Source organism: Aulonocara sp. 'chitande type north' Nkhata Bay, linkage group LG1 (assembly GCF_057382095.1).
Source record: "Aulonocara sp. 'chitande type north' Nkhata Bay isolate Kocher_YH1m ecotype deep benthic linkage group LG1, A_spYH_male_GT1.1, whole genome shotgun sequence".
Lineage (NCBI taxonomy): Eukaryota > Metazoa > Chordata > Actinopteri > Cichliformes > Cichlidae > Aulonocara > Aulonocara sp. 'chitande type north' Nkhata Bay.
The window spans coordinates 27848707-27869566 of NC_141344.1; the positions used below are offsets into that span (position 1 = coordinate 27848707).

The 20860-nt window shown below is 40.7% G+C and overlaps 1 protein-coding gene across 6 annotated transcripts in view; it reads left to right on the forward strand.

Moving 5' to 3' along the window:
• The window catches only part of cdkl5 (cyclin dependent kinase like 5), a 42806-nt gene that overhangs the window by 17530 nt on the left and 4416 nt on the right, over positions 1-20860 (forward strand). For 3 of the 6 annotated variants that reach the window (XM_086291124.1, XM_086291114.1, XM_086291134.1), the window contains exons 4-20: positions 2035-2080; positions 2159-2295; positions 2682-2802; positions 3084-3143; positions 4045-4135; positions 6532-6634; positions 8973-9059; positions 9522-9602; positions 9740-9915; positions 12289-13136; positions 13359-13699; positions 14993-15094; positions 15421-15526; positions 15676-15808; positions 17483-17588; positions 17979-18140; positions 19573-19830. In XM_086291124.1, coding sequence (XP_086147250.1) covers positions 2035-2080; positions 2159-2295; positions 2682-2802; positions 3084-3143; positions 4045-4135; positions 6532-6634; positions 8973-9059; positions 9522-9602; positions 9740-9915; positions 12289-13136; positions 13359-13699; positions 14993-15094; positions 15421-15526; positions 15676-15808; positions 17483-17588; positions 17979-18140; positions 19573-19830 — 2958 coding nt within the window. The remainder of the gene's footprint in view (positions 1-2034; positions 2081-2158; positions 2296-2681; positions 2803-3083; positions 3144-4044; positions 4136-6531; positions 6635-8972; positions 9060-9521; positions 9603-9739; positions 9916-12288; positions 13137-13358; positions 13700-14992; positions 15095-15420; positions 15527-15675; positions 15809-17482; positions 17589-17978; positions 18141-19572; positions 19831-20860) is intronic. The other 3 variants (XM_086291138.1, XM_086291155.1, XM_086291146.1) reach the window with 3 other exon arrangements.

The window sequence follows — 20860 nt, forward strand, 5'->3', positions numbered from 1 at the left end:
GTCTTAGAGTCTCTGACTCTATCGGTGAAAGGGTCTTTGGAGAGCAGGCCGTTTGTTCTTTTGAACTCTGCTTCTCTGCTTTATCTCTTCAGACTAGTAGCCAGAGGTGTGAGACTCTGTTTGGCAGTTTTGAGAGCCTCAGTTACGGAAATTTTGTACTTATCCATGGGCTGCTGGCAGTGGAGATAGTAACTATGGCGGTGTTAACATCGTCAGATAGGATTTTGTTAATGAGCCCCAGATGTTGTACAACTGTCTTGAGTCTGGCTAGTCTCGACTACTGCTCGGTATTGTTCCTTTTGAGTTGTCTCCTCGGGATCCTCAGCTCACTAACTGCTTCCTTCTTTTGACGTTAAAGCACTGAGCTATCGGCTGCTTCTTGGTCAGCATGACCTTCTGCTGATCCATAGGTTGTACCTCTTGGGTCAGGGGGGCATTTAAGCTTTGCTTTTTTATGTACTTTGTGTGACTTGTTTAAATCAGCAGCAGCAAATTAGCAAAGGTGAGGCTATTTTGGAGTGTGCTGACATATCTGTGGTTTCAAAGGTAAATCAGTGCAGGTCAAAGAGCCCACACATGAGCACAAGTATCATCAGCGCTTTAGATATTGCTACCACAGAGCTCGAAATGTCCCATATGGTGCATGGCTGCTGGTGTGTGTGTTTTTGTCTGTCTAGTAAACACTGTAAAGCTCCCAGTTTGCTCTTCAGATTTTTCCCCCCTTGGCTAAAATCTCTAACTTTACTCTGAGGATTAAGTGCTGTCAGAGCTGTAAATCCTTGTTGTTTCATTTCATTTGCCTCTCATGTAAAAATCTCTAAACAGACAACTTTGTACTGAAAAAACGCACAGGCAGTCAAACGATTTGTTTGTGTGAGCAAAAGCACTACAAATGACGCGTAGCTCATCATCACGCTGGCTTTTCCCCACACTGAGGCCGATTCTGTTGCCTATTCCACAGAAAACAAAAGAACAATAGCGGGACACAAGAGCGGCCAAGGACACTGCCCAGTATGTTGTAATTCTCGTAGAGCCTCTGGGTATAGCATCAACACCAAATAGACAAACAATGTCATGTTGACTGCAACAAGACTTTTTGCTTTATGTTGTGACATGCACAACATTTGCTTTGTATCATTTTATATGAGGTAACACATGTTGAGAGACACTGTATCACTAGTAGCTTTAGCTTCAACACAGACGCTAAATAAAACAATTAATGCATGCAGCGAGAAGGACTGTGCTAGAGTCATGGAGATTCCACTTAGTCCTAAAATTGCTACTTTCTTTCAACAAAGTAGGCCTGGTGTTTGATTTTCAGTGAAAAAAGTCAGGCTGTTGCATTATATGACTGCAATATTATTGTATGTAGGGGAAATGTAATCACCTAGCATCAAACAAGCTGGCACACATGTAAATCACTGCGTTTACCTCTGAAAAATCATGCATTTTCCATCCAATAGCATGCTCCAGTCCATACAGTACAGAGTCAAGTTCCTATGGTATAGACTGAGGGTCCATCCTTTTGCAGTAGTTGCTAAGAGGCTTTTTAAAGTGTGCTTCTGCTGGGCCATGGCAGTCTAGCAGCAGCAAAAATCTGCGCTTGTGTTGTAAAAATTCAGCAAGGTCAATCAAGCAACCTGCAAGAAGCTGAAGGAGGCCTAAGAGCGTTTTAGCTATGCCAAAGAAGTGCTGTTTTGTCTGTCCGTGTGTATGTGCGGACTTGTGTGCATATGTGTGTGAGAGAGATAGCCCTGAGTAAAATAACTGAAATGAGAGCACCAGCATCGCTCTTGTTTTGGCACTGCCACGGCAACTTTTCCTTCTTAATGTTAGGAGTGGGCAGGAGTGGAATTTAAATGTCCTCTCTCTTTCTTTTTACCTTTTTTTGTCGTTGTTGTTCTGCAGATACTTTCTATTTCTTACTTCTTCTTTGATCTTAATGGTCTTGTGTCGTATAGGTCTGGCTGTTGAGGTGTTTGTCTTTGTCTTGGTAAGTGGCTTGATTTGACTTTTATCCTCATGTCTTCACAGGAAACCAATGAGCTGGTGGCGATTAAGAAGTTCAAAGACAGTGAAGGTGAGTGGAGTGAGCCAGGAAGTTAGGAGAGAAGAGAGGAGCTGCTGTCTAATTTCTGCTGCTTTAATTTCCGAACAGAAAATGAGGAGGTCAAAGAGACCACTCTTCGGGAGCTGAAGATGCTTCGGACACTGAAGCAGGACAACATCGTCGAGTTGAAGGAGGCTTTTCGGAGGCGGGGGAAGCTCTACCTCGTCTTCGAATATGTTGAGAGGGTCAGTTCAGCGACTGCGTCGTTATCATTTGACTTCGCACACGTTCCTCCTCTCTGCTCTGCCGTATCTAGATTCCTAGCCTACTTCTAAGTTTCAGGATTTTGAGACTGCTCACTTAAGCATTAAAAAGTGTCGCCATGGCAACATATGAACTATGCTGTTGGTGAGTAATGGTATTCCCCACTGTGTTGCCAGGGTACCCGGCCAAGTGTTTATTTTATGACAGGTTTTATTTTCATGCTGTACTCTAGTGATTTAGCATGGTGTCCCCTCTCACCCCCTGTCAGGGCTAAAATAAAAAAAAGAAACAAAAAAGAAATTAAAGGTTAACACCATTAATATTTTTAGAGCACACTTTCTAACAGGGAATTTCTTGCACCTTGCAGAATATGCTGGAGCTACTAGAGGAAATGCCCAACGGTGCTCCACCTGACAAAGTCCGCAGCTATATTTACCAGCTCATCAAAGCCATCAACTGGTGTCACAAGAATGAGATTGTGCACAGAGGTGAGGAAGTGTCACCCGGTCTAATGTCACATCTGGAAATCACACTTTTGTGATTCAATAATGATTCAAAAAGGAGGAATTCAGTTCAAATTATGTGGTGTACATGAGCATGTTGGTTGAGCCTTTCCACACATCAAGAATAGTTTGCTAAGACAAAGTACTGTCATAGGAGGGAAACTGAAGCTGTAAAAAATGTATATTGTTGTCTTGTATTCATGTTACGTATTCATGTAGTAGGACAGCATTTGAAGCATATTGTTAATGCCTCGTTTTTCTTCCAGATATTAAACCAGAGAACCTCCTTATCAGCTCTGAGGATGTTCTCAAACTTTGTGACTTTGGTGAGTCTTCTTCGGTTTTTTACAGCAGCCAGCCATGTGTCACGGTGCTGTAAGGATTTAGAGTCTGTGTGCAAGGCAGTAAAAACTCCCAGACCATGCACATTTCGCTGCTCGAGTGATGATAACTGCTTTTAAAATCAAGCAAACTCTTTAACACAGTAAATCGCTTTCAGCTGCCGATTGATTGTGATTATTTGAGTTTTTGCAGTTATGTCTGTGATTGCATTGTGCCCATTTTGGTTTTTTGGGCTTAGTTCGGTGTGAAAAATCCCACCTTTAATTTGTCACCTTGTAAGTTGTATATCAGAAGGATCAATTCTGCCATTTGGGAAGCAGCCAAGCAGCATTTCAAAGTGCAGCCTGCTGGGTTTTAACACAATTAATCCGCCAAAGAAGTCCAATTAGTGAAGCACCTATTTTCTCTGTAAAACACTAATAAAGTGCATTGATATGACACGTCTTTGCCATTTTACTGTTTTCCAGGTGTGTGTTTTACATTAGCGTCAGTATCAGCAGGGTCACATGGTTAGTTAGCGTTGCATAATTGGCTAATGCAATGCTATTTAGTCAGCTGGGGTGAGATTTGTTTGTTATTCACTGTTGGAGCTGGCGTTCTGTTTATTGTGACTTTTTTATGATTAAAATGGACTCTCTGTACGACACTTTTCCAAAGCACAGTCTCCAACTGCCTGCAGTGACATAACTAATTAGTTTGATCACATGGGAAGACCGTGTTGTTACTAAGCTGTCCAAATTACTTGAACACTGAGAGTCCTTTTTTTGTTTTTAATTGATCTTTGAAAGAGTCTAAATTGTATATTATCACACTTCAACGTGATGGCTGTGTAACATACAGAATCAGGTGTACGTGATTTATTGAATATCTGTTACTCTGGCTCAGGTTTTGCTCGTAACCTGTCTGAAGGAACAGATGCCAACTACACTGAGTATGTCGCCACAAGGTGGTACCGCTCACCTGAGCTGCTGCTGGGGTGAGTTCCTGTGTGTGCATCTGCGTGTGCATGTCTGTGCATACATGTATATATGCAGGAGCTGAAGTGAGAAACATGAAGCGAAGGAAAGAGCACACAGCACAAGATATGTTTCTGTGTTTTTCCACAGAGGGTATCAGCTTTTCTCTTGTGATACCACCGTACCTTAAACAAAATAACACAGTACTGGTCTCATTTTCTCAGCTAATACTCATTCATTTTTGCATTATATGTTTAATGTATCCGCTCGTGCCTACAGCCTGACACGAATAAATGCAAGTTATAGCAGAAATCTTATTATATCAAAGCAGCTTTAAATAGAGATCTCATCTCATTACAAACTGAGGCCAAACTTTCCAAAGATCCCAAAAATGTCCAGCTGCATTTTCTGGAATAACACGAAGAAGAAGAAATGAACACGATTTTAATCTGTTTAAACAGGAGGCCAGTAAAAATAGACTTAAAGTGTCTGGGCTAATGTGAGACTTATTTTATTGCATATGTACCAGCATGCATTCATCAGTATAAATAAAATGTACCAAGAAAATATCCCCGACACCATTGACAGGTAGGAAGGATCCATGCTTTCATGATGTTTATGCCAAAATACTACAATCTGAATGTCACAAATCAATCTTCTGTTCTAGTGAGTTCATGTGAACTGTAGCCTAATTTTCTTGTTCTTAGAAGAATGACAACCAGTGTGGTCTTCTTCTTCAAGATTCAGCATATTGTGAGGTGTTCCTCTGCATACCTTGTTTGTGGTTATTTAAGTTACTATCAGCTCTAAGCAGCCTTGCCATTCTCCTCTGGTATAAACAAGGGGTTTTTGGTGAGAGAGCTGCTGCTCAGCATTTTTGGACCACTCTGTAAACCCCAGAGATGGTTGTGTGGCAAAATCCCAGAAGATCAACAGTTCCTTAAACATTTTTCCCCCATTCTGATGCTCAGTTTGAAATTCTGCAGCTCGCCTTGACCATGTCGACGTGCATAATTGCATTGAGTTTCTGCCATGCGATTGGCTGATTAGATATTTACATTAACAAGCGGTTGAATAATTTTTTTTCCTAACAAAGTGGCTGATGAGTATGTGTAAAAGACACTGGAACTATAGATTTTTTTCCTTTTAGAGTGAATCTATTGTCCAAGCAGCAGGCAAATCAATAAATATGAAAATCTTGTAAAATTACTCTTAAAAGAAAACTATTAATGGATGTTCAGAAATGAAGTCTGTGCTTTCACTGTGTCTGCAAATAGGCTGTTTTTGTTTCCTTGTAAAAAGCGGGCTTTCTCTCAAACAGCTCAAAAACCGTACTGAACACGATTTCATCTTTTTAATTCGTCCTATATTCTTTTATAATTTAATGAAAATTGACAAACCAATTTCATTTTTAATTAGTTCACTACTGAAAGCGATGTATTCATTCCGTTCAGTCTAAGAGACCTCAGCTGTAAAAGCTAGTTAAATATGATTCGACATGCTCTATATCTGGACTTTTACATGACACAAACACTCCCAAATCCCCAGTAAGTCTAACTGGATTGTGTTTATTTGGGTTTTATTACATCTGGGCAAATATAATAAACATTACTGCATTATGCTGAATAAAAGTTGACAAAACACAAAAGTTGACTGATTATTGCCTGTATGATAACTGTCACCCACTTAGTGAGCTCTAACTGCATCTCTGTGTGTTTTTGAGCACGAAATTAAGCTAACAAACCTTTTTTTAATGTAATTTCACTGTAAAAATTTTCATTTCATTTCATTTCTTTAATTCAGATGGCTGGAAAAACAGTCAGTGATTCATCTGCTGCATTATGACATGAGCCACCATGCACACACCATACCCACAGATCAAATTTCACTTTCCTCGTGGACTTCTCTTGCCGATGTTGTTTTGGTGCTTTTGCTGCATTTAATGTCCATTCTAGCTTGGAGACAGCTGAACGTCATCTAGCCTCGGTTCTGTAGCCTGATTTAGTAAATGCCCTGGAACATTTATTGAGACAGCGTTTGAATGCCGCCCACTCAAATACTCTCTCCCTCCAACACCACCTCTCCTCTGCTTCTCTGCTGCCAGATCTCTCACCATTTCTCACCAGACTTCTCAGCTCTGTTCCCTCAGAAATGACCATCTTCTTTATGAGCTTCTCCATCAGAAACACAACATCGATCGTTTTATTTTAATTGCACCACCTCCGTGAATTCTATCACCCCCGCCTCGCTGTCACCCCTCTCATAATCGTCTCCTCTTCATTCGGGGACTTGGTTTTTACCCTTTTTCCTCGCCATTTTCATTTCCTCTCTCATTATTATCACCCTACCGTCTAATTAACGAGGTCTTTTTGCTGTATTTGATGATTACATATTTGTCTGTTTTTCTCCGTCTCAGGGCTCCTTATGGAAAGGCGGTGGACATGTGGTCGGTGGGGTGTATCCTCGGGGAGCTGAGTGATGGACAGCCCTTGTTTCCAGGGGAAAGCGAGATTGATCAGGTTGGTGAGCCGAAACAAGGGTGAAGCGTATAGCTAATTAAACAGGCTGACTGAAAAACAGAAATAGCTTTTGATGTAAATAAATCAAAACCTCACATTTCAAAGTCCTACTGTGTGATGTTTAAGGTGGGCTGACAGGTTTTATCTATTTATTTCAGATTGTTATAAAGGGAACAGGCATTCATAATATTTGACGCTTATGCACCTGACAGAACGCCCACTTTGGTTTCTTCTCTGATATAATAAAACAAAAGAAGAATTACTGAGAGTCCTCGTGTAAAAATCACAGTTACAGGGGCTTTTTTGGACTTCACACCTGGGCAAGAGAAATTTCAATTGTGTTGTCGGAAATAAAGCAACTGGGAGACAACAGAGCGAGCGGGGGGAGATCTCAGAGATGGTGATGAGTGCTAATTTTGGAAATTTAATAGCAAGTCAAATTAAATTTTATTCATCCCCAAATCACAAGTTTGTCCAACAGAGCTCTGAGATCTGAGATCTGTGCACCAGAAGAAACTGTCTCTCTGTTAGCTCGCACACAACCCATCGATATATCGAAGAAAGAAAATGTATTAACACAAATAATCTGTCTCAGGCCTGCCCTCAAACACTTTATGGATTATGTGCCGTTCCAACAAGTTTAGTAGGAAATTTATGGAAACAATGTGCATCACTTTCAGGTCAGTGCACCTGGGCTGGTGCTCTCATTTAAAGCACTTTCGTTGATTGGACAGCATGCTGTGTTTAACCATCCAACAACAGGTGTATCATTTATGACACTGTGGTTTTGAGTTTTTCTAACCTCTGATGAAGATCTAAATAAATTGTACACAATAATTCTAAGCAATAACACCCAGAAAGAATTGTAAACACATATATATATATATATATATATATATATATATATATATATATATATATATATATATATATATATATATATATATATATATGAAGTGTTATACTGTGTGAAATTGAGACACATATAACACAACAGATGACCATGTCTTAATGATAAATTTCAATCACCAAAAATGAAACACGGACTTCTTGAACAGGTTGTTCCAGCCAGTGTGTTTTATAATTTATGCAATAGTTCCATTGCTCCGAAAGGCACCAACACCACAAACATGGCCAACAGGTCAAGTTCGGTGAGTTGAATTATCAAAGGTGAGGCTTAGCAGAACGCTATCAGCTGCAGCTGTTGCCTATGTTAGCAAAACAGCTATCATTTATAAAGTGGACGGTATTTTATCCAGCTCCTTTATTCACCGTAACCTGACACAACCATAAAGGGATTTGTCTCCTCCCAGGATTGAACTGGGAAACTGTGCTTATTAGACAAATGAGTATATTATTATACCACTAAATATTTACCACACACAGTTTTTAAGAAAAAGCATTTTTTTTATATCAGGGTGTCAACATGCTTTTTTAAAAATTGCTGTTAAATTGAGTTTTTACCCAGGACTGAAGAGAAACTAAGATGCACAACTTGTTTGCAGATAGGCAGGTAGGAGAGCAAGGGGCAGGAAGAAGAATCACCAGCACCATTATAGTCTGGGAACACGGGGCCCCGGGGGCCCAAAGTTTAATCAGGGCCCAGAGTGTCCCAGCAGATCATCATATGCGTCAAGATGATCAAAATGATTCAAATCACCTGTCAGCTGTATTGCAGTTGAGCAGTGTGTCATTTAAATGTATGATACTGTAAAATATAAATCCATGATATATGGCTTTACAGAGTGTTTCTCCTGTCGGTTTGATTTTACAATTCACATCTTTAATGTTTCGCTTTCACCACTCACGTGAACATTATTTTACTCGGCAGAAAGCAGCTGCTGAAGATTGTGCTGAATCAGGTTGACGAAGAGTGTGATTGGTTTAGCAGAAGTTCACCCCTCCAGTGAACGAAAACGTTCCTCCTTGTCTTAAATGTGCACATCGTCAGATTTGTTAGGTAATAAAACATCGCTGTTGGAAATGTGTAACAATAAAAAACTATAATGGAGAACAAAATGAGCTCATCATCTGTTCCCTAGTTGTTCTGCCACCTTCGATCGTGTTACATGATTTTCATCAGTTTGCCCGGCTGTCACAGAAATGTGCTGTAGATGCTCTGCACTTTTTCTTTTTTTTTTTTGAAGCTTTGGAAACTCCTTGTCCACAAATACATCTTGAAGTGAGATTATTTGAAGTGGGATTAACTGCTGTTTACAGAATCAAGAATGAACTTTGATGCTTGAGATCTGCATATATCTTTTACAAACTTGCGTAAATATTAAAAGAAAAATAAAAGGGTGTTTTTAATGATATTTCTCTCTTTTTTTGTCTCCAGCTTTTTACCATTCAGAAGGTTTTGGGGCCACTTCCTGCAGAACAGATGAAACTCTTCTACAACAACCCTCGATTTCATGGAATCAGGGTACAAAATATTAACTGTGCTTGAATTCTTCTCTACTTTTTCATCTCCTTTCTCCTCGCCCTCCTCTTCTGTTTTTTTTTTTACCTCCTTTCCTTCTATCTCAGCTTTGTGTCAAATCTCTCTCTCTTTTGTGGCAGTGTTCCCAGCACCATGACTGAGTGGATTGCTATGACTCATGAGATAGGTGGTTGGTGTTCAGTTTAGCAGCAAGAGAAAATGCCCCAGAGGGACGATCAGGACTTGTGTGTGTGCTTGTGTGCATGCGCACGCTTTGTAGTTTGTTCAGCGTGATCCGCTGATAGATTTCTGTGTGATTTGAAGTGAGAGCTCCTTTTATTTATTTTTTTTACTGGCAGCTACATAAACTGTGCATTGGAAATCACAATAGTAGTCTTTAATGCACAGAAAGTTTGCGTTGGTTATGAATTTGATCCAGTGTTTGTGTCTTTGTGCTTCTGCCAGTTTCCATCAGTTACTCATCCTCAGACTTTGGAGAGACGTTACCAAGGCATCTTGAGTGGTTTGATGTTGGATTTGATGAAGGTAAAATGCCAAGAAACATTCCAACTCTCACACAAGAATAAGAATTATTGATTAGACTGCTATATCATATATGAAACCTGAGACAGGGGTCACTAAAATGCATCATTCCCTTTACGTGCATGCCTTTTTCCAATCAGAATCTGTTGCTGCTCAACCCTACTGAGCGTTACCTAACAGAGCAGAGTTTGAACCATCCAGCCTTCCAGCCTCTGAGGCAGGCAGAGAGAGAGAGGCCTCCGCCTGCTTCTCCCAACCCGCCACGCTCCTCCAAGAGAAAAACACACCATCATGGAGAGAACACGGTTCCTACAAGGTTAGAAAGCAATCCTTTATTTCAGGCTTCTGCCAGAGTGTCTACATGCGGTCGTCTTACAAAGCCCAGATTGGATGTCTCTGTGTTAACACTGGAACTAATGCTGTGTTATAGTGACGGACTTTTCATCACATCTAATGTCAGATACTGTTTGTATCTGATTACATCAAGATTTAGTGTTTCTTTATTTTTTTAAAACCAATGCCATTTTAGTGTTTGTTTTTGTTTGTTTTTTTCATTTTAATATCCCAGCCCAAGTTGAAAGCTGCAAAGCCAGTTTAGCTCACTGAGTTGAGCAGGCAACCACATGCCATATGGATGAGAGTGACCAGCCTGGGTTCGAGTCTGACCTGTAGCACTTTGCTGCATGTTTTCCTCCTCTCTCTCTCTCCCTCTGCTTTCCTGTCATTTCTTCACTGTATCTGTCAATAAAGGCCAAAAATAAGAATTTGATCAGAACCACTGACAGCAAATGCAGTATTAATTTATGCACAACTCTCTTTAGTTCCTGCATTCTCTTTTCAGCCATTCTGCTGAAGATTTGCTGCTGTGCTTGTGGTCGTTGTCATGTTGGTTGACCAGGTTTGCATCGGGCTTTAGCTATCAGACCTCAGGTTTGACTCCTGATTACTTTAGTATACAGAGGAGTTCATGGTTGTTAAGACTGTAAAACAAGCTCAACAAGCTCAAATCATCACCACTACACCACCGTGCTTGACAGTTAGCATAAAGTGTGTTTGGTTTTCGTCAAATGTGGCGTTGTGCGTAACAACTAAACATCTCCACTTCGTTCTTCTCTGTCCAAAGGACATTGCTTCAGAGGTCTTTGTTTAGATGCGACTTTTCAAAGCAAAGCTGTGCTGCCGTGTTATTTTTTGAGACAGGAACCTCGATCTTGGCACCATTTCCTGTTCAGGCAACTATTCAGTCTGTCTAATTGTAGTGTCGTGAACTTTAACCTGCTCACAGAGGGCTGTAGAGTCTAAGATGCAGCTCTTGGGTTTTCTTGAAATTCTCTGAGAACTGCACAGTCTGACCTTAGAGTGAGTTTGCTGGGATGTCCACTCTTGGCAGCCATCTGAAATGTTTTACACTTGTGAGTAATCTTTCCCACTGTGTAGTGATGAAATTCAATTAGTTTGGAAATGGCCTATAAACTTTCCAATACTGATGGCCAGAAACTGTTGTTACTCTAAAATAACGCATACGCTTAAATGCTCGCACCTTCTGATGTTCAGTTAATCAAGTGCATTTCATTAGACCCCGGCTGCTACTTACCCTACGAATTCCTATGGAAGCAGTTCGAGTGTATTTGGCTTTTTGAACACTGTATCTGCATTTTGATTTAGTTTTTCTTAAACAGATAATGACACAGTGTCATAGGCCACATGTTCTAGTTCATCTGGGTTGTATTTATCTAATTTTAGCTATTTTTTGCTGTAATTTAATATGTTTGTCGAAAACGCGTCTCTCTCGTAAATGAGACATTGAGTCTCAACCTGTGTTCATAAAAGTTAAATTAAATAAGTAAATGAAAACCTGTCCTGATATAAAACACTTCACTGGCTTTCATTTTCACATGACTGTATTTTATAACTATATAAACAATGCTTTTGTGAGATAACAGAATATTTTCTTTCAACGCGTCTGCTCAGATTCTTTCCTCGTTGTTCTCTTCTGCTTCTTTTTTTTTCTTTTTTTCATTTGGGACTCAAAAAGATACATCAAAAATAAGTTATTATCATTATTTTGACTCACTTGTAGATGTGGAACTGAAAAATATTAAACAAACTGTTGGTCTCAAATTGTATATTTTAGATTAAAATGCTCATCTAAGGCTTGATAAGCTCGTAACATTTTAATGAAAGAAAGGGTAAAAAACAGAATCAGAGTTTGCAAGAATAGTTACACTTTACGTAAACTACTTTGGTTCTGACACCATGCTGACAGGAAAATCATATAGATTGATTTAATAAGATGCTTTCTCTGGTGCTTGAAAGTTACACTTTTAGTTCTCTGACCAAGATACAGCTCTCGATGATGGATCATCAAGGCTTGTAAAACTGCATCAAACTAATAAGCCACGAATCAAGGTCTTAGAAACCGGACAGATCAGTGTTTTTTTTGGGTGGTGGGGTTATTAAAAAAAAAAAATTTAATATATTTTTAAAGTAAAATACTATAGCTATTTTAACTTTTTGTAATGTCATATAGGAAATGCTTCCACAAGCACTTTAATAAACGGTTGTAATATTTGTATAAGAGATTATTTTCAATTTAAAAACATAGACTGTCATATCCAGATGGTGTTTTTGGTTTACAGCAGTAAATATTAGAACACCATGCTAAACGGCCCTCCCTCTGCTCCTACAGGAGTCACACTAAGAGTTCAAGCCGTCGTTCCAATAGCAAAGAATGTTCCAGCCTCCCTCGCCACGGAGACCTCCATCACCTCGGGAATGAGAGTTTCCTCAACGGCAACAAACCGGCACCATCCAGTTTAAGTCCGACTCTGCACCCCAAGGGCCAGTACATGTCCCAGACTCTTAATCGTTCTATCTCCTCCAGCAAAGATCTGGTTAACAACAACCTGCCACACCTGCTCAGCCCCAAAGAATCCAAAAGCAAAACAGAGTTTGATTTCAACTTGGGACCCTCCCCGAAGTTGCCGGACCAGGGACATGGGGTAAAGTATGGCCACGGCAAACCCAGCTCCTCTCGCTCTCAGCAGCAACAGCAGCAGCAGCAGCAGCAGCAGCAGGTCAGTCGGCACACTTTCCTGGAAAACAAAACTAACACCCTACAGTCTGGGGCAGAAAAACAACACAGTCGACACGCCCACAGTATGGCCGACTCTGCCCACGGATCCATGTCCTCATCCTCTAAGAGCTCAGCGTCTTATCTCAGTCTGTCCAAGAGCCACAGCGGACTGAGCGATGCCAAATCTGTGGGGAATCTCAGCGACGGTCGACTCCACCCGGATGACCCAAACTCTAACACGACAGCTGGGGTGGGACCCAGTGCCCGCTTCTTCCCTGCCAGCTGTTTAGACCTCAACACCCCTTCAGGTCCTTCTGGGCCTCCTGGCAGCCCCTCTACTCGACACAGTGATCGATCTGGACACAGCCCCGCCTCTCGTAGCAGCGGCAATGCCCGCATGGAGAGCAGCACGCTGGACTCTTCATCCAGGCACAAATCCAGACATAAATCTTTAGTGCCAGGTAGGTTTCATTCAAGTCTATTCATTTTACACTTTAAAAGCTTTATAAAAAAACAAAAAACAAAACACATCATCGCAGTGGATTCCAGCAAGAAGAACAAACAAGAAAATAAAAAAGATCGGCCTGATCACTTAAATTAGTTTGGACAGTTAAATAGTAGAACACTTGTAACTGTTCACTTCTTATCGCTCTGCTAACTTTGACTTCTTTTCCCGTCTCCAGAGGACGCTGGTGCGCCGGAGCTCTTGGACCCAGGAGGACCTGGGATGCCCTCCACTCACACTCTGCCTTCCCCTCACGAGTCTTATCATTACGGCCTCGGCTATACCTCGCCTTTCTCCTCTCAGCAGCGGCCACAGCGCCACTCCATGTACGTGAGAAGGGAACGCCACCGACCACACGGAGTGGAGACGGCGATGGCGGGCTTGCCTCCGCCGGGGCAGGCGATACCAACACGAGCCAGTAGCCTGCAGCTCCTCTCCCCACAGCTGCAGCACAGGACCACCCTCGCTGGACACTCAGTGAGTTCTTCGAGGGAGGACTGCACGGACGACATGACGAGGGTTAGTGGCAGAAAGTGCCTCGAACGTGGCGGGATTGAGTCTAAAATAGCAACAGACACACAATGAAAAGCTTAAATTAGGGTGCATTATGTTGAATGATGACAGCAGTTTTTGTAGTTCCCCACACACTTCCCCACCAATCTGAAAAACCAACACCAGTCATCGCTCATAAGGATTTCTAAACACATTGCCATTCTTTTTGCCAGAATTATCTGACCAGGATCTCTCCACATTTTAACGACCCAGTCCAGAGTCCTCCAAAATTAAAAAGAACTAAAATTGTTGTTTGCCCCACTTTTAAACCCATTTGTCCTCATGCTAGTACAATTAATTAAACAGCAAACCACAAACAAGGTCAAATGGTGCATTTCAATGACATGAATTAGTTCAGAAGTCCGATCCAAGTGGCCATTCGAGGAACTGTTTTTGGTGTTTCCAAACAGGCTGCCGCTTACTCATGCACAATAGAAATAAGTCATAAACACAAGTAAAATTGCTCAAAACACACAAAATTTCAACCTCCACAGCAATAGTGGCACAATAACGCATAAATGATGTGTCAAAAAGTCAAAGGAGCTTGCAAAGAAAAGCGTCTGGACTTCTTTAAGTTGCTTGAAGACGTCTTCAAGCAACTTAAAGAAGTCCAGACGCTTTTCTTTGCAAGCTCCTTTGACTACGATGACCTGGATGACTGAGAACCTTCACAGACGATGTGTCAAAAACGTTTTAAAAGGGATGTTGACGGTGATTGGAAAGCACTAAGGTCAACAGAAAAGGCAGGTGAGGTGTTGCTCATTCGTAAAAGACATTTTAACTGAATTTCTCGTGAGATAATGGGAGGTGGGTGCAGCGTCAATGTTTTAACTTTTCAGTAAGTGCTTGAAAACCTTTTTCTGTTTCCCAAACACGATCACTAAAGCTCTGCGTCTGCAGTTTAAAAGCCCGTCTGAAGGCAATAATAACTGGGGCTGTTTTCTTGGAATTGTTCTAAGTTACAGAAAGATGATGGAGGATGAGGCAGGTTGGTGAAAAATCACACAGAGACAAAATTACAGTTCCTGAAATGTATGAAAGCTCATCCGCGGAAGATATTAAACAATGGAAGCGGAACAAAGGGTGAAATGTTCCTTTGTTATGTGCACTGACTGTCTGTGTGTGTTTGTGAGTATGGGTGTTTCATGATTTGATGTGCGTGTGTGTGTAGGAAGTGTCACTGTCTCGCATTATCATTGCCACTGCTTCATGCTGCTTCTCCAGTCTGCTTTGACCTGCAGCTGTCCGTCTTCTCAACAGAGTGAGCAGTCCCCTAAAGACATGAGCCACCCTTGTGCCCCCATCAAAGACTCTACGCGGGACAACACTGCTGCTTTTCTTACACAGCGCTCTAAAAACGAGGTCCGACCCCCCGACTCCTCCCTGTCTCCAGCCAGTTCAGCAAACACAGAGAGTAGCTCTTCTGACTGCTTTTCTTTTTGTGTTCCTACTTAAGCCAACAGCTTCACTGCACGTTGTCGCTGGTATAAATGTAGCCTCACTGAAAAGCGCTAAGATGTCCTGAATGTTTGTGTTGTAAGCCAGAAAAGACTGCGATAGCTAATGATAAGGGATGAAGTGAGATTAAACAGGAATGTCGCTTAAAACGATAAAGGCTGAGAAAAAAATTGTATGTTCCTGTTTCCCTGTGTGTGTTCGTGGGTCTGCACGATGTGTGCACTCTTTAGGTTGGCATGTACCACGACCCTCACGTTGAGGACGGAGCTTCCTCCAAGGAGAACCGGATGATCTTCACTGAGTCCATGCCTCGGAGAGTAGGGAGCTTTTATCGAGGTAAGGAGCAAGAAATAACAGTAAAACCTGTATGGTTCCTCTTTCTTTTGTTTATTATTCCTTTGACACAAAGAAGATCAAAGATCACACATTCATCATATTTAAATGATCAAAAACAGTCATTTCCACCTCTCGTTGTTTCTCCTCAGTCCCTTCTCCCAGGCCAGATAACTCCTCTTTCCACGACGGCGTCGGCCAGGGTCGAGGGCCAGTCGTACCCATTGTACCCGGAGACCCTGTCGCCATGGCCAACCACTCCAAACGCCAGACAGCTTTTGACTGGTGAGAGTTCATTTGTAGTCTTTATGTGGCATGTTGAGGCAGCAGTGCAGTAAATGTAGGAACAACAGTGGATTAAAGAAACATGAACAACTTTTAAATTGTTAAGCCTGCTGTTAGAATTGTGCTCGTCCAGTACAGAGTGTGTCAGACGTGCAGGACATTTATGGATGAAGACGTTTTGTTTTGTTTTTTTCTTCTTTATAGTTTCCTTCCCCGATCTGAACATCATCCCTGCTGTTAAAGTGTCTGACTTTTTTTTTTCTCGCTGTGTCATTAACACCAATTAAGATCTATTGTTCAGACTCTGTGCTGCTGCACTGAATACATATAAACTCTTTATATATATATATATGATGGGTTATTCCATAGATAATAAAATCAGCCAATCACATAGCACCTTAGTGAATTTAGGCATGTAGATATGATCTGCTTAAGTTCAAACTGAGCATCAAAGTGAGGAAAAAAGATGATTTAAGTAACGTTGAATGCTGTATGGTTGTTTTTTGAGCATTTCAGAAACTGCTGATCATCTCAAGGGTTTACATAGATCCAAAAAAGAGAAAATATCCAGTGAGCAGCAGCCTCTGGGTGAAAGAGCCTTATTTGTGTAAGAGGTCAAACAGCTTCAAGGTTACTGGAAAGCAACAGTAAATCAAAAAAAACACGCTTTACAACCAAGGCATGCAGAAGAGCATTTCTGAACCTTGAAGCAGATGGACTACAGAAGCAGAAGACCACACTGGGTGCCACTCCTCCCAGCTAAGAACAGGAAACTGATGTTTTCATAGCCTTACAGTTGAAGAGTGGAAAACGCTGCCTGGTTTGATGAGTCTTAGTTTCTGCTGCAACCTTTGAATTTTAGGGTCAAACTTTGGCATAAAAAGATGAAAGCGTGGCTCTATCCTGCCTGTCAATGGTTATGGCTGCTCATACTGGTGTAGAGATATACCAGATACTAGTATAGAGATATTTTCTTGGGACCCTTATTACCCTGAACTAAGCATTGTTCAAATGCCACAGCCTATCTGAGTAGACCATTTCCATCCCTTTATGACCACAGTGTACTCATCTTCTGATGGCTACTTCCAGCAGGGTAATGTGCCGTGTCACAAAGCTCAAAAAATCACAAACTGGTTTCTTAAATATGACACTGAGTTCATTGTACTTAAATGGCCTCCACAGTCACCAGATCTCAGTCCAATAGAGCATGTTTGGGATGTAGTGGAACCATAGATTCTTATAATGGATGTGCAACCAATGAACCTGTGATGCTATCATGTCAACATGGACCAAAATCACAAAACTGTGTTTTGCTTTGTTTATTCTTCAAGTGGACTGTATGTGGTGGCAGTGGCTGCAGAAGAAGCCTGAGTTCCTCAGAAAGAGTATATTGTTTTTTACGTAATGACTTTTTTATTCAGATTTTTTATTACAACATATTTTTTTAGATTTTCTGTTTCAAAGCATGAATAGTTTGATTAAGTGTTTCCATTTTCACATGCAGCTGGTTTGAAATTGTAAATCATGAGGATTATTAAGTTAGACTCCTTTACTGTGCTGCATGTGTTATTTCATAGTGTATGGTTTTTATGTATTACTGTATTATGTATTTTGTTTGCTCCCATGCACGTTATAATCCAAGTTAAATGAAACGTTTCCACATTTGCCATGCAGGACTACTGCAGAAGCAATGGTCATGAATCCTCCAGAGCCCGCCAAAGAGAAGGAAAAGCAAGGCTTCTTCAGAGCCATTAAAAAGAAAAAGAAGAAGTCACAAATAGTAAGATTATTAATGACTTTTTATTAATAAGATTATTCTTGTCACCTGGTTTTTCAAATCAACTATTTGTATTTTGGTTCCATGTGCTGTGCGCCTTTTGAGTTTAGCACGTACTGATTGTAAGGCAGGATCTGCAGTGTCAATATTTTCTTGCAAAAATGTTTCATATGAGCTTAACACTGACATCTAGTAAGATTAAAGGGAAATTCGATTTTATTTGAAAGCTCTTAAAATTGTCGAGTATATCTTAAAGCAAAAGTTGCTCTGAAGTTTCACCATCTCTTTTTTGCTTCCTGTTTATCACATATTCCTCCTCCTCTGCAGTTGTTCTTCTCTTAGATGTCAGAGATTTGTGTTTAGAGTTGTGGCTGTGCATCTTCTGCTCCACAGACCGACATGGAGGACGGGAGGAATCCCAGCATCAAGAAAAGCCTTTTCCCCCTCTTTAGCTCTAAAAATAGCTTAAAGCACAACTCAGCTGTCAAAGTCCTACCTGTAGTCGCCTCGCCTATGGTACAACACCAGCCTGCCGCGCCCTACCCTGCCTCACCAGTAATCTAACCCCGACGCTGTGGCTGCATGTTGACTTATTTTGCACTCACTGGAATGACCCAGTTTGAAATCCTCTCAGTTGACTGATTGATTGGCTAAAGAAAATTTTTTGCTGAAAGGATTTCAAACACAAACATATATATATTTATATATTTAATGCTGCACGCTGTTTTCACATCCATTTTGTCTTGCTATAACGTTTGTCAAATGCAGTCACGTTGCACTCACATTGCATCGTGAGACATTTCAACGTGCAGTGTGCTGTTTGTCAGGCCAGCGTAAGGCATCATTTCATCATGAGAGGGTCACGAACATGTTCAGCACATGAACACACACTCCTGCTGTAGAAATTACTGGTCTCTTTGCTATGTTGTGTAATAATGCTGAAATCATGAATAGTTATTTCATAAAATGTGCTCCTTTAGCTCCTTTCTGAGAGCTAGATTAGGCTAACTAGCTAGCTTAGCAAGGCTGGAAACAGGGAAAATGGCAGATAATTCAACTTATCAGCACTTCCTAAAGGAAGCTGATTATGCTTTTCCTTATTTTCTGTTTCTTTACTTGTAGTGCACCTGGTTACATTTTCTGATAATGATGCTGCTATGTGCAAATAATCCCTATGAGGTAAAAGCTTAGGCTAAACTTCTTTAAACAAATACTTATAGAATGTTTTTTTAAAATTGTTTGATCTGTTCTTCTTAGTATGGTCAACTCAGCTAGACAGATCTGGCGGTAAGCACAGTAGCCCCACCCATTTTTTTTTTTAAAGGATTTTTGTTTGTAAAGGGCGACCAATCAGATGAAAGTTGTATTAAACTGAGGCGGAGTTAAAGAAGGAGGAGCTAAAACAGATTGTTTCAGACAGTGGATGAATAGAAGGGCTGCACGAGTGTACAATATACAATGAAATACTTTGAAGTAACAGTGCAAAACTACTCCTTATATAGTCCAAAAAATACAGAACTGGAATAAGGAAAAGAAGTACACTTTAAGTAGTTCTTATGTAGCCAACTGGTACATGAAGCTGAGTAATTGTGTATGAAGCGAAAAGAAAAAAGGCCAAAGATTTACTAGTTACATTTTACCAACAGTAAGAATTTGCTGTTTGTCGCTGGTTTGTATCATTTTTCTTTTTGACCTTTTATGCAAACAAATGACCAACTATCAAACTGCCCAGTGATGATATTAATTATTAGTTGCATCTCTAGTTTATATTAAAGCTTATCTAAACACACTCAGACACCAGAGCAGAGAGTTAAGCATTTTTTAATAAGACAATCATCATCGCCACTTTCTTGTCTCATGTCTGTTTCTGCCAGAGCAGTGCATGAAGGGCTTCACCGGGATTTTAGTAAGATGTGCGATCATCATTTTTATGTATTTGTTTTGGATTAAAAATAACACTTCCATATTTCTATTTCTGAAACGTCAGGTTCCCGGGAACGGACAGGATCACTTGTCCCTGCAGAGGAGCTCCAAGTCGTCCTCTCACCACAGCAGCCGGCGGAAAAACCGCGAGCGATCCCGAGACAGAGATCGAGAACGGGAACAGAGCCGGGACAGAGACCGGGACAGGGAGAGGGAACGGGAGCGAGAACGAGAGAGAGAAAGGGAGAGAGAGAGGGAGAGAGGGAGGGAGAGAGAGAGAGTCACTGACTGGCCGGACAAACAAGTGGACTCACACTCTCAGGTATGTGCCTACTTTAATCTGCAGTTTCGATTTATCTGCAGATCACAACCCAGTTTGAGTCTTTCATCTGATTTTTTTATTAGATTTTTAAAAAGAACAATACTTTATCTTGTCATACATACTTAAGTTTTCCTATAAATTATATACTGAAGTCACGAAACTAGAATATATAGCGCCGTGCTCATAAAAAGTGTCACAATAAAGCTCCCAAGACTCAAGGCCCAAAGAAAGGGAAACTGTATAATCTATAAAAGGTCAAAGGTTTTTATTAAAACTGAACCTTAAGAAGAACCTTAAGAATGGGGGAAAAAAACAGGCCTTGTAGAAGCACATTTAGTATTAATGCCATTCTCGCATTATTCCTACATTTACTTTCATGCTTTTAGGAGTACGAAGGAGGAAGCTATTTTCACACATGCAGTGTAGACCTGAACTTTTCCAGACATTACCCAGCAGTAGGGCGCCCAGGTGTCCCACTTTATGTAGGACAGCACAGTGTTTTATCCTCCGTTCCCCCAACCCACATAGTGAGACAATGCCCCACATTCTGATTTAGTGGAGTCAACACGTGTTAGTCTCAAAGGAAGCAAGTGGTTTACTCAAACCCAAAGATGATTAGCAGGGAGAACAGCAGCTGGAATAACCATTAAGGTTTAAATGTTATTGGGACAGAAAGGGAATAAATGAGTGAAAGAAAAGTACTCAACAAAATCAAACCTTAAGCTTGAATTGAATTTTTATTGCATTTATTTATAATGGGACTTAAAATGTTGCAATTTGTTCTTCACAAACCACTAGTTAAAATCAAAGTAACCGAAACATTAGTAGCATTTCCTGCCTTGTCCCACATAAACATACAGTTTGACCCACAGTTAGCTTTTGGGATCTGGTCACCCTACCTAACAAAAGATATATTAAAACACAAATGTCTGATATTAAAATCAGTTTTATCCTGACAGCTAGTTACTATTAAAGCAATTGTTTAATTTAAGAATATAGCTGGTAATGTTGCTGGGAAAGACTATCTCCT